Source organism: Rhinolophus ferrumequinum, chromosome 6 (genome assembly GCF_004115265.2).
Source record: "Rhinolophus ferrumequinum isolate MPI-CBG mRhiFer1 chromosome 6, mRhiFer1_v1.p, whole genome shotgun sequence".
NCBI classification, from domain to species: Eukaryota; Metazoa; Chordata; class Mammalia; order Chiroptera; family Rhinolophidae; genus Rhinolophus; species Rhinolophus ferrumequinum.
Window position 1 is genome coordinate 98,765,470 of NC_046289.1, and position 12,071 is coordinate 98,777,540.

General features: G+C 43.3%; 1 protein-coding gene across 4 annotated transcripts in view; it reads left to right on the forward strand.

The window, feature by feature from the left end:
• Nucleotides 1-9: 9 nt before the first annotated feature.
• Nucleotides 10-12,071, forward strand: part of PML (PML nuclear body scaffold) — a 35,432-nt gene continuing 23,370 nt past the window's right edge. For 3 of the 4 annotated variants that reach the window (XM_033107689.1, XM_033107687.1, XM_033107690.1), the window contains exons 1-2: nucleotides 27-290; nucleotides 1,973-2,439. In XM_033107689.1, coding sequence (XP_032963580.1) covers nucleotides 156-290; nucleotides 1,973-2,439 — 602 coding nt within the window. In that variant the 5' untranslated portion in view covers nucleotides 27-155. Of the gene's footprint in view, nucleotides 291-1,972; nucleotides 2,440-12,071 lie in introns of all 4 variants that reach the window. The other variant, XM_033107688.1, reaches the window with a different exon arrangement.

Genomic DNA, 12,071 nt, shown 5'->3' on the forward strand with positions numbered 1-12,071 from the left:
CTCGTGTGTCACTTCCTCCCGGGAGGCTGGCGGTGAGTCGGCACCACCACTTTCGGACAGCTCCGGAGACTCAGCCATTTGGCGCACGAGTCTCGTTCAGCCTCTTTTCCCGCCCCTTGAGATCAAATCCGAGAATCGAAACTGCGCTGAGATCTATGCCCCAGGAGCTGGCACCCGCCCGATCATCCGGGCCCCAGCAGGACCCCGCACTGCCCCACACGTCCACCATGCCTCCCCCGGAGCCCCTGTCCGCAGGCCAGCAGCGCAGCCCCGGCCACAGCCCCACAGAGGTACTGCTGGGTTTGGGGAGATGGGGTTTCGGCTCTGTTGATTTGCAATGGTGGGAGAGATGAGAAGGCAGAGGGAACTTGGCCACGTACACAGAGGGAAAACCAGATGCCAGGGTCCTGACCCACTTGGCTCGATTAGGGGTAGGGGAGAGTAGAAAAGGGAACGAGGGGATGAGTTAAGGGAGCCACTCTGGGCTGCGATTCTCCACCGAGCAGTGCCACCTGGGACCGGACACTTCCGCCTGCGCGCCGCCGACTTGCCTCTTTGCCCTTGCTGTGACCAAGGCCGGCAGGTTAGGAGAATGGAGGTAGTAGCCCTAAAGTCCCCGCCTGGAGCCAGGGTCATGTTCCACGTGTGGGGGTTAAAAAACAACAACAACAAAAAAAACACCCAATCCCAGCTCAGAATGGGAAACCGTGGCCCGGACAAGAGAGCTGTATCAGCTAAGGCCTCCCAGCTCCTGTGGTTTCTCCCCTAGGAAGCCTTCCAGATCCTTCTCTGGGAACACTCTACTCGCCTAACCCCTATCACCAAGAGGGGTTTATTAGGCTTTCCTCCTGTAAGCTTTTGCCTTAATCTTCTTCCGGACAAACCCCAGCCTTACATACCCGAAGGAACTACTTAGACACAAGCTCGATGTTCTTCCAGACCCGTTTGAAAGCACAGATTGCAGTAATTCGTATTATTTGCATAATTACAACTAGGGATAGTATTGCTTAACATTACTAGTTAACATTTATGAGCACTTTTCAGGTGCCAGGTACTGTAGTAAGCACTTTTTTGCATTTTTTAAATTGTGGTAAAATAAACACAACATAAGATCTGCCATTTTAACCATTTCTAAGTGTATGATTCAGTGGTATTAAGTACATTAACCATGTGTAACCGTCTCCACTGTATATTTCTGGGGTTTTTTTCAAATAGAAACTCCGTACCCCTTAACACCTTCCTCTCCCGTTTCTCCAGCCCCTGGTAATCTCTAATCTACTTTCGGTCTCTGAATTTGCCTACTCTAGATAATTTCTTATAAGTGGATTCATATAATATTTGTCCTTTTGTTATTTAGCATAATGACCTGAAGGTTCATCCATGTCGTAGCAATGTCAGAATGTCCTTCCATTTTAAGTCTGAATAATATTCCATTGCATGTATATGCCACATTTGCTTATCCATTCATCTGTTGATGGACGTTTGGGTTGTTTCCACCTTCTGGCTGTTGTGAATAATGCTGCTATTTATGTGGGTGTACAAGGATCTGTTTGGGTCAGTGTTTTCAGTTCTTTTGGGTGTATATCTAGGAGTGGAATTGTTGGCTCATATGGTTGATCTCTGTTTAACTTTGAAGAACCACCTAACTGTTAAGCACTTTATGTGAGGTTGATACTTAATGTATCTTCTTTCTAAACTGAATTCCATGAAGACAAATATATCTTTGTATCTCAGGGCCTAGTACTTTGTCTGATGGAAAGTAGATACTTAATAGATTGCGGAATGAGAGTGAGAAGGCCTAAGTAAATGGGAAACTGGGGTGCTGATAAACCTGGGTTTTGCATCATCCTATGACTGCCTGGACTGGAATGTGAAATCCCATTCCAGCCTCCAGCCTTTGGGGCAGGTATTGGGTGGTTGAGGATTCCTGGGACCTCAGGCCTCATCCTCCTCCCCTCTGGTCCCCCCTCAGCAAGCCACGGAGGAGGACTTCCAGTTCCTGCGCTGCCAGGGCTGCCAGGCAGAAGCCAAGTGCCCTAAGCTGCTGCCTTGTCTGCACACGCTGTGCTCAGGATGCCTGGAAGTGCCCAGCATGCAGTGCCCTATCTGTAAGGCGCCCCAACTCGCAGGCACTCTCGGGCCGGCCCTGGATAACGTCTTCTTCGAGAGTCTGCAGCGGCGCCTGTCGGTATACCGGCAGATCGCTAATGCACAGGCCGTTTGCACCCGCTGCAGAGAGTCAGCCGACTTCTGGTGCTTCGAGTGCGAGCAGCTCCTCTGCGCCAAGTGCTTCGAGGCGCACCAGTGGTTCCTCAAGCACGAGGCCCGGCCCCTGGCAGAGCTCCGCAGCCAGTCGGTGTGCGAGTTCCTAGACAGCACGCGCAAGTCCAACAACATCTTCTGCTCCAACCCCACCCACCGCACCCCTGAGCTGACGAGGTGAGTCAGTGGGCGGGCTGCGGTGGGGGGGCCGCATCCAAGAGCCGGGGAGAGGGTGCGGGGAGCAGAGATCCAGGGTCATAAAGCTGAGAACGTGGGATAAGGAGCTTGCAGGGTCTCGCAACAAGCAACATCTCTGACGATGTGCACAATTTATGCTCTCCGACCTGAGTGGATAGTAAGAGTTTATGATTTTCCACTCTAATAAATAATGCTGCCGAACCATCTTTGCACCTTATTCGGTAATTCCTTTAGGATCAATTTTTAGAAATGCCATTGCTAGGTTAAGGGGTATGAAAATTTTACATTGTTACATGTTACCAAACTGCCCTTCCGAAAATCTTAATAGTGGAATTCTCCGTAAGTGCTGCTGTGGGATCTCCCTCCGTATAGCTCCGTTTGATTCTAGTGGGATAAAATGCAAGTAGTTAGTTTCTGCTGAAAAGTCACAGTTGTAATACCGTGCTATCTGGGAATGTAGGTATGGCGGTTATTATTTTTATTAAACAGCACAAGATTTTAATTCCTTTTTTGATAAAGACTACAATTAAGTGTTTAAAAAAAATTAGGAACAAAATTTATAGAGAGGGCCAAGTCTCCATTCCTCTCAAATCATCTGCCTAATTCCCACCACTTCTCTCTCCCTCATCCAAATAACCATTGTCACTAGTTTCTAATGTTTCCAGTTTCTGTGAATACATACACAGTTAGGAGTATGTATGTAGTCTTTTGAGGCCTTATTTTTACCCCGTTTAGACAAAAAGGTAGCATACCTATGTGAACTTTGGGATTTCCCCCACCTCCTGAAAAAAAATTGTTGTGTAAGATTCTTTTGTGTCCTTGTTCTTGCGGATCTGTTCTGCTTACAAAGTGAAGGTATTGTTTGCCCGTTGGGGAAACACTCACAAGTGCATTCCTGCTAAACCGAATGTGGCTTCCTGCTTGAGAGTTATCACCTGCAGCATGGAATGCATTCCCCCCCACCCCCATTCCACATTAGCAGATATTATCATTGGAATTTGGATTTCTTTGCTTCTTTTGAAAGTTGAGGTCCAGCGGCTTTACATACATTTATTTACCACTTTTCCTTCATTTGCGTCCCTCCTTGGAGGAGTTAGTCTCTTTAATTGTAAGAGCTTGTTCTAGTGCAGACACAATACCTCATTTAATGTTGTGTTTAAGTGTTTAGTTTTATGTTGTCTAATCCATCAGTCTCTTCTTTATGGTCTGGCTTTGATCATCCTAGGAAACATTTTTCCCATGCCAATGTTAAAAATATTTTCTTACATTCTATTTTAGTAATTTCATGGTTTTGTTTTTATAAGGAAGTCTTTAATTCGAATGGCATTTATTTTTGTGGATGGTATAAGTAAGGTAGAAAATTTCACTTTGCTTTTCTCTCCAAATGGAAAGCCAGTTCTCTCAACTTTTATTGAGAGATTTTAATAGTGCCAATAAGGTGACTATGCCTGTGCTAATCCTTACTGCTGTAAGGCATTCTGTAGCTTTATTTTTGATAGGGCAAATTCAAGTTCCCATGCAAAAAATAATCTAGCTTTTCTTTTGCTCTTACAGTTCATGCAGTTTCAGAATTTACATATACATTGGGATTTTGATTGAAATTGCAATAAATCTGGAGAGAATTGGCCTCATCTCTGGTTATATCTTTTGGGTTTTATAGTTTTATTCACATACGTCTTGAACTTCTAAATTATAATTAAATTTAGAATATTTAATAATATTGTGAATGGAATCTTTTTCCATTATAATTTCTAACTGGTTATCTTTAGCATTCAGTAATGCTCTTAATTTATGTGTATTAATTATACCTAGCCATCTTATCAAACTTTTATTCTTGTAAGTTTTTCAATTCTTTTGGATTTTCTAGATTAACAGTCGTATCATCTGCAAATAATAAAAAGGTTTTTTCTTTTCGGTATTTTTACAAATTACTTCTTTGTGGCTTTGTTTCATTGGCCAGAACAATATTGAATAATAGTCATTAGAAAAAGCAACTCTATCTTGTTCCTGCCTTTTATGAAAAAGTCCCTTAGGTTTTCTTGTTTAGTATGATGTTTATTATTATATTGTCTTCCTTAGGTAACTAAAAAATCATATTAAGAAAGTTACCTCCCTTTTCTGGTTTACTAAGAGTTTTGTTGTCATTTTGTTTTATTTACTTGTTTAAATATATTTTTTTTTTTATTGGGGAAGGGGAATAGTGGGTATTTCCAGGACTTTATTGGGGAACTGTGTGTTTTTCCCAGGACCCATCAGCTCCAAGTCAAGTAGATGTCCTTCAGTTTAGTTGTGGAGGGCGCAGCTCAGCTCCAAGTCAGTCGCCAGCCTCAATCTAGTTGCAGGGAGTGCAGCCCCTCATCCCATGTGGGAATTGAACCGGCAACCTTGCTATTGAGAGCTCCCGCTATAACCAACTGAGCCATCAGGCAGCCCCTCCGGCAGCTCAGTGGCAGCTCAGCTCAGTGGCAGCTCGGCTCAAGTTGTCTTCAATCTAGCTGTGGAGGGTGCAGCCCCCTGGCCCATGTGGAAATCGCACCCTGGCAACCCTGTTACCCAGAGCCCGCGGTGTGCTCCGAACAACTGAGCCACCTGGCCGTCCCATTTTGTTTTATTTTTAACAAATAAAGATATTTATTAAACACTCGGGAACGGTGTTCTTTTGGATTCTATGAAGCTTTCGTTTCACCTTTTAGTATGATGAATTATATTCAAAGGTTTCTTTGTCTTGAACCATTTTTTAATTCCCAGGAGAAAAAACTCTATTTGGTCATGATATACTGTTATTATTATTATTATTATTATTATTATTATTCATAGCTAGATTCCATTTAGCAACATTTTATTTAGTCTATTATCTGTATTTATAGATGTGATTAATTTTTATGAATATGTGTGATTTCATTGTCAAGTTTTCTTATCCATTTTATGATAATCTCTTTCAATAAATTTGTAAGCTTTCCTTTCTTGAACATGATAATATATAAATTACTTAACATTGTGCTTGGAATATATTAAATACTCAATAAATGTTAAAATCTTACTATTCTTATCCTTTCTCTGCTCTAGAACAATTTAGAAAACATAGCTAATTAAGACTTATCGAAGTTTCTTGAAAAACTATCTGAGACTGGTGCCTTTTTTGAAGAGTAGAGTTTTTTCCCCCATGGTATTGGTGTTTGGGATTTTGACTGAGATTTTCTGGAACATTTTCTAGTTCATTCTGAGCTATCTTTCATAACTTAAGAATCTCCTCTATACCTATAATTATATCCCCTTTCTTATTTCTAATATTATACACTTGTGGTTATTTTAGTAATCTTTTCAAAATATTAGCTTTTGGTCTTCCCTTATATTCCTTACTGATATTAATGTTTTCTTTTCAAGAAGTATGTAATGTTTGGTTTCTATATTTGATGTTAATTTCTACAGTCCAATCAGTTAACATGTAAGAGTTCTATATCTGAGGCTATATTGAGATTTTTGGGGGTGTCCAGCATATTCCTTGAACGAGTATATTCCTAGGACTTTAAAAAAAATCTGTATTCTTTGTAGAGTATACACATACATCTATATATACACACCACTATATATACGCATATGTTGTATCTCATATATCTTTCTACTCTTGTTTAACATTTTAGCAAACTTACTCAAACATGCCTGTGTGTGCGTGTATACATTTATCAAGAGTAGATTATCACTGTTCTTCCAGATAAGATAAATCCTTTACCATACTTTTTCTTTTCCACATTCCCTTTCCATACCCAGATTTAGTTCAAATAACACGAAATTTTAGTTCAAGGCTACTGAATTTTTAGGCCCTTTCTATTCTAAACATCCTTTCTTAACAGTTATTGTCATAATTACCTTATAACCCTCTTGTTATCCATAACCTTAGATTTCAATTGGTTTCATTGCTCACAATAATGTTTTTCTACTATAGCATGCCTTTCCCTTTCTTGAATTACTTAATGTGATTGATTTCCCATTTGGCTGGAATACCTCACGTAATTTTGTTTGTTTGTTTTTCAGAAAGTTTCCTTTTTGAGGCCTTAAGTGTAACTAATACCCTGTCTCCCCGAAAATAAGACCTAGCCGACAACCAACTCTAATGCGTCTTTTGGAGCAAAAATTAATATAAGACCTGGTATTATATTATATTATATTATGTTATATTATATAAGACTCGGTTTTATCGCAAAATAAGACCGTGTCTTATATTAATTTTTGCTCCAAAAGACGCATTAGAGCTGATGGTCTGGCTAGGTCTTACTTTCTGGGAAACACGGCATGTGAGTTTGCTGTCACACATAAAGGAAAGGTTAACGAGGTGTGAAATTCTGGGTCACAATCACCATTCCTTCATCTTGGAATGTATAAGCATTGCTTCATAAATTTCTGGCCTCCTGCATTGCAGACAAGAATTCAGTTATTGTCTAATTATTTTTTTCTTTTTCTCAGTAACCATTTTTTATTTGCTAAGGATTTCATATAATTTTTTTCTTTTTTTCTTGAAATGATTGATCGGGCTAGATCAGATATGTCTCTCTTCTTTTTTTTTCCCAGTAATCCTGCATGACATTGTTGATCTGAAAATAAGTCTTTCTTCAGCTCAAAGATATTGTTTTCTGCTTTTGTGTGTATTGATTTGCCTTCATTTGCTTGTTTTTTTCTTTTTACAACTGTTGTCATGTGGAGATTGGAACTCCAAATCCATCTCTTATCTCTTTTATCCTTTTATTCATTAATTCTGTTACTTTGCTTTCATTCTTCTGGATTCTCAGAATGTTCCTTGAATTGAATTGATTTTCTAATTTACCAACTTTCTCTCTCTCTCTCTCTCTCTCTCTCTCTTTCTCTCCCTCCCTCCCTCCCTCCCTCTCTCCCTTCCTTTCTTTTTTTTCAGGAGACCCCTTTCTGCTATTTACCACCTATGATAAATTTTGTTTCAGTTTGTTTTTCTTAGCAATCATGTATTTTTATTTCCAAAAAAAGTTCATGTTCTCAGGATGCTTTTTCTTGTCATCCTGTTCTTGTTTTCTCTATGTGGTATGTTCTTAAATCACTCTGCAAAACAAACTTAGAATTTTTTGAAGTTTTAGGTTTCCTATGTGACCCTTGTTTTAGTGTGAACCAAGGATCAGTGTGGTTCCCAGTTTGGTTACTGATTCTCTTTATAGGTCCTGTGGTTCTGTGTTGTCTGCTCACATGTAAATGTTGATATCTACATTGTATATAGTTCTGGTAGTTGATATGGGCAGGCAGCAGTTGCATAAACCACAGTTTCCACCTCCCACCCCTGCAGTGAGAATGGGATCTCTCCTCCAGATGGTGGTAGCTTACAGGTGGTCCTACCTCTAGTGTGGGAGTCAGGGGTGGATTTCTCCCCAGGTACAATGGGCAAGGCTGGTTTAGCCAGAAAGAGGGCCGGATTCCGGTCCTGTGAGGATGGCAGATGGCTTAAAAAATTTGACCCTATTGTTTAAAAATCATACACACAGTCTTAATTCACATTGTTTCACAATTTACCAGGAGTTACTGGAAAAATTCAACTTGTTTTTTCTGCACAAAACCTCAGTGCCATAAATCACTACAACTTTCTTCAGTAATAAACCAGTTTATCGTTTGACATTGAGGTGATTTAGGACACATGTTGGAGAGCAGCACCAGAGGTGGCTTTGAACTTGGAACCAAGCCTGGAATTGTCTGACCTGAGGTCTTTGTCATTTGATCACCAAGTCTGTGGAGTCCATTCTTTCGGCCCACGTTTCTACTGTGTGGCAAACCCTCAGTTAGGTGATAGGGGTATAAATACGAACAGGTACAGCCCTGGCCCTCGGTGAGGTCAAAGTCTGGTGGAGGAACCAGGTCCGCAATTAACAATCAAGGCTGCAGAGTACCGCGAGGAAACCTGCTTGCCATTGTCACTATGTCCTTTGACAGCTGTCCTTATTATCCTGTCCTCTAGCTTTCATTTTCCCTTGCCAGTAGCCCTGTCCACAGGGCTGACGTCTGGTGTGTACTGTCAGTTTAAAGGCAGAAGGAAGAAGGAAGACAGACACACAAGCCAGTGATCTCAGAGAAGGCCACCTGGCCAGCCTGTATTAGCTGGGAAAGGCAGCTTCCAAGAGGATGTCACATAGACATATGTGGCAGAGGCGTTATCGAGTCTGCTGCATTTCAGGAGCTGCAAGTAAGGGGTGTGCGTGAAGACAGGGGCTGGAAGGGTGAGCTTGGGTCAGACATGACGGGCTTGGAGGAGTTAGGACTCTCCTACAATTTCTGGGACGGAGAATGTTCTTGGCTTGCTTCTTTCTCGTGCAGTTTACTCGTGTTTTACCAGCAAATGTCCTATAGAACACAGTGCGCATGGTACCTTATGGGGCCCTGTTGGAAACCCACTGATGGGTGTGCAGGAGAGAGTAGGATGATCGGATTCCCTCTGTCCTGTCTACTGTGATTGAAGTGGACAAGTCTGGGAGCAGGGAGACCAGTAGTTGTTTCTTTGGCTGCACGCTTATTTGTATTGCACACCATTCCATAAAGAATTTGAGATTTACCACCGTGCTGTTGGGTATAAGTACCAACAGAAACTGAAGCAAAGAATCTGGACCAGGGAAAAGGGAGCCCCATTGAGAACCTGAGGCCATGGTGAAGGTGGGGGTGAGGACTGAGAATGCAGAGATGGAGCGGTGGGGAGAAGGCCCGAGTCTCACACTGCCAGGGCCTGCCTGACCTGGAGGTCAAGGTGGTTGCCAGCCTTTCTATCATGTGTGACGGGTACCCTGTGAGTGTCTTCCCACCCAAGAGTAATATGGGTCTGGGATGCAGGTGGAGCGGAGACCCATGTATGGGTGTCAGAACCTGAAGCTTGGCCAGATATGGTGGAGGAATTAATCCAGGGCCTTCAAAGCTTGTAGCCAGAAAGAGCTTGAGTTGGTTGAGTGGCGAAAATGAAAGACTTATCCATCAAGTTTGACAGGTGGGATGAGATCATAAACTGGGAAAAGAATTCCCAAGGCCAGAAGTTGGAGTAATCGGCAACAGGTCAGGGAGACAGACGCATGCTGGGCAGCCCCGGGGCGGGTCCCAGGGCACAGGCAGGCATCGTGTAATGGCAAAGGTGTTGGCAGGGAAGGGAGGGCTGCTGGCCTAAGGGGAAATGGAGAAGACAGATCCTTATGGGCCCACTCAGGGCCAGGGCTGTGGGAGGAAAGCCAGATGCCATGGGTGCAAACTCGAAGGAGCTCCCTTCCCTTCTGAAAGCCTGCCTCCTTGGTGTCCGGCTGCCGTTCTCGTCCTGGCCCTGCCCGGTGCCCTGCTGGCCCCCTCCATGAAGTTCTTAGAAAGTTGCCCCTTACTGGGAATTGGTGGTCTCCCTGGGATCGAATGCTGGCCTGCGAGGAGCATCACATGAGTAGAAGAAAGGCTGCTGCCAGGAGTTAGGGCAGTCAAGTGACCTGTTTCAAGTGTTTCTGTGAACTCTCCCAGGGCACTTGGTTTCAGACCTAGGAGCAACTGCTTTTCCTTTCATGGGGGCGAAGCGGGGGAGGCTCAAAGGTAAATTTGGTTGAGTAATATGTGAATAAAAAGGATGTTTCCCCCTTAGTGCCCTTCTGTGTTGGAAAAAGAAGTGAGGAATTTAAAGTGACCCAAGCCAAGGTCAGGTTTACCATCAGTGTCCCTGCCTCAAGCTCTGCTTTCTCCACCTGGAAAGAGTGGGCTTTACTGCTCAGAGGGGGAGGCCTTGGACATTTTAGAAGAATTGTTAACAATCAGACTTGAAATGAATGGTTTTGGTCAGTCATTGATTCCTAACTCATAAGATTAAACTACCTGGACCTACATCCATCCATTTGGCCAGCCAGCCATTGAACAACCATTCCTTGAGCATTTATTTCATGCCCAGCTCCTTGATCGCTGTTGCTGGGAGAATAGGAATCCCTGTCTTTGAAGTCTGGATCTATGGAGGGTTTCTGTCTACAGATAAGTTGTGGGTACGCACATCCCTGTGCTCTGTGGCAGGGACCCACAGATCCTGGAAGACACGGTCAGATAAAGGGCTGGGGCAGTTTTAAGGAGGGGAAAGTTGGGTTTAATTGGGAGGATCAGGGAAACCTTGATGAAAGAGTTGACATTTGAGCCATACCTTGACCTTAGAGGTTTGTCTGTATGAGTTTCAACTAAAACAAATGTATAAATTAGTGACAAATTTGTAGTTAGTGGCTTAAGCAACAAACAAATGAATGGCTTATGTAAGGGAATAGGTGTGGAGCTGGCCTCTGACCTAACCTTATTAGATGCATTGCTTAGACGTGGGTCTCCTGCAAGTCAGCTCCATTCACAGAAGGGCTTCTCTCTCTCGGCTGCCAAATGATTGCAGTGGCTCCAGAGGTCACACACACTCGTCCTCAAAGCCAATGGGAGAGAGTAAGAAGCTTCCCAGAATTCCATGCCAAGTCTCAGCATGTCTCTGACTGGCTCAGGTTCCTATTATTGAAAGGCTCGCTGAGGCTGCTGGGGGATACCCAGACTGATGTAAGACTGAGTCACGTGGTCCCCCAAAGCTCATGGGCCGAGAACGTGGAGTGTGTGCCCTAAAGGGGCCTGGTACAAAAAGAAAGAGGACTGTGTCCTCCATATATCTTGGAAAAATCTCCCGCCACCACTGCAAGTGAAAGCAAAGAAGAGAAAAGATCCCAGGCGTGTGGGATGCAGGGAAGCAGAAACCAGAGTGCGGGGAGGAAGTTGGGAGCCAGCCTCAAGTGAAGCTGCCTGCGTCCTTGGCGCCTGGGCTGCCCCTTTCCAATGGGATGCTTCCCTTTTCCAGTGTGGCCAGAGAATAGGCTGTCCAACGAGGCCAGAGGCCAGAGGCCAGAGCATTCCCGGGAGCTTACCCAAGCAGGAGCTCCTGCGAACCAGGGCCAGACAGGATGTGGTTGTGCCCCTTTCCTGCTGCTGCTGGCCTCTGCGTCCAGCCTGTCCTCCACTGACAACTGGGCTGAATTGCAAAAAAAGAATTCGCTAAGTCACTTGTTTAGAACTCAAAGTGTATTTTCCCTTAGAATTAAATTATTAAAAGGAAGCGTGCTATTTGAGCAATGTTGAAATTTACTTTTCCTTGATTTTAATGGAAGAAAAAGAAACTGAAGTAAAATGGGACCTGCAAAGCTTCAAAGAAATGTTTCTTCATCCTAAAATATTTTCCTAAAAGCTCTAAGATTAAGCAAGAACGATTACTAAGACAATAAGGGGTGACCGTCATTGTAGTTTGCGTTTCGTCAAACGTTTCCATTTTAGACAGTAATACCTGAGCCTCTGCTGCGACAGATCAGGTGGCCCACCCCATGTATCTGTCTTGGTTCCATGTCACAGTGGCTGCAGTGGAAGCACTGGCCAAGGCCTTGGTTTTCAGACTTTCTCAGTAGGTTTTTGTCTTTTCTCCATATAATTCCTACATATTTCTTGTGAGGATTCTAGAGTTTCTTTTCTTTCTTTCTTTCTTTCTTTCTTTCTTTCTTTCTTTCTTTCTTTCTTTCTTTCTTTCTTTCTTTCTTTTTTTAAGCACTTTAAAAATCGCTCTTGTGCATGGGAGCATGGGAAGTTTGTTT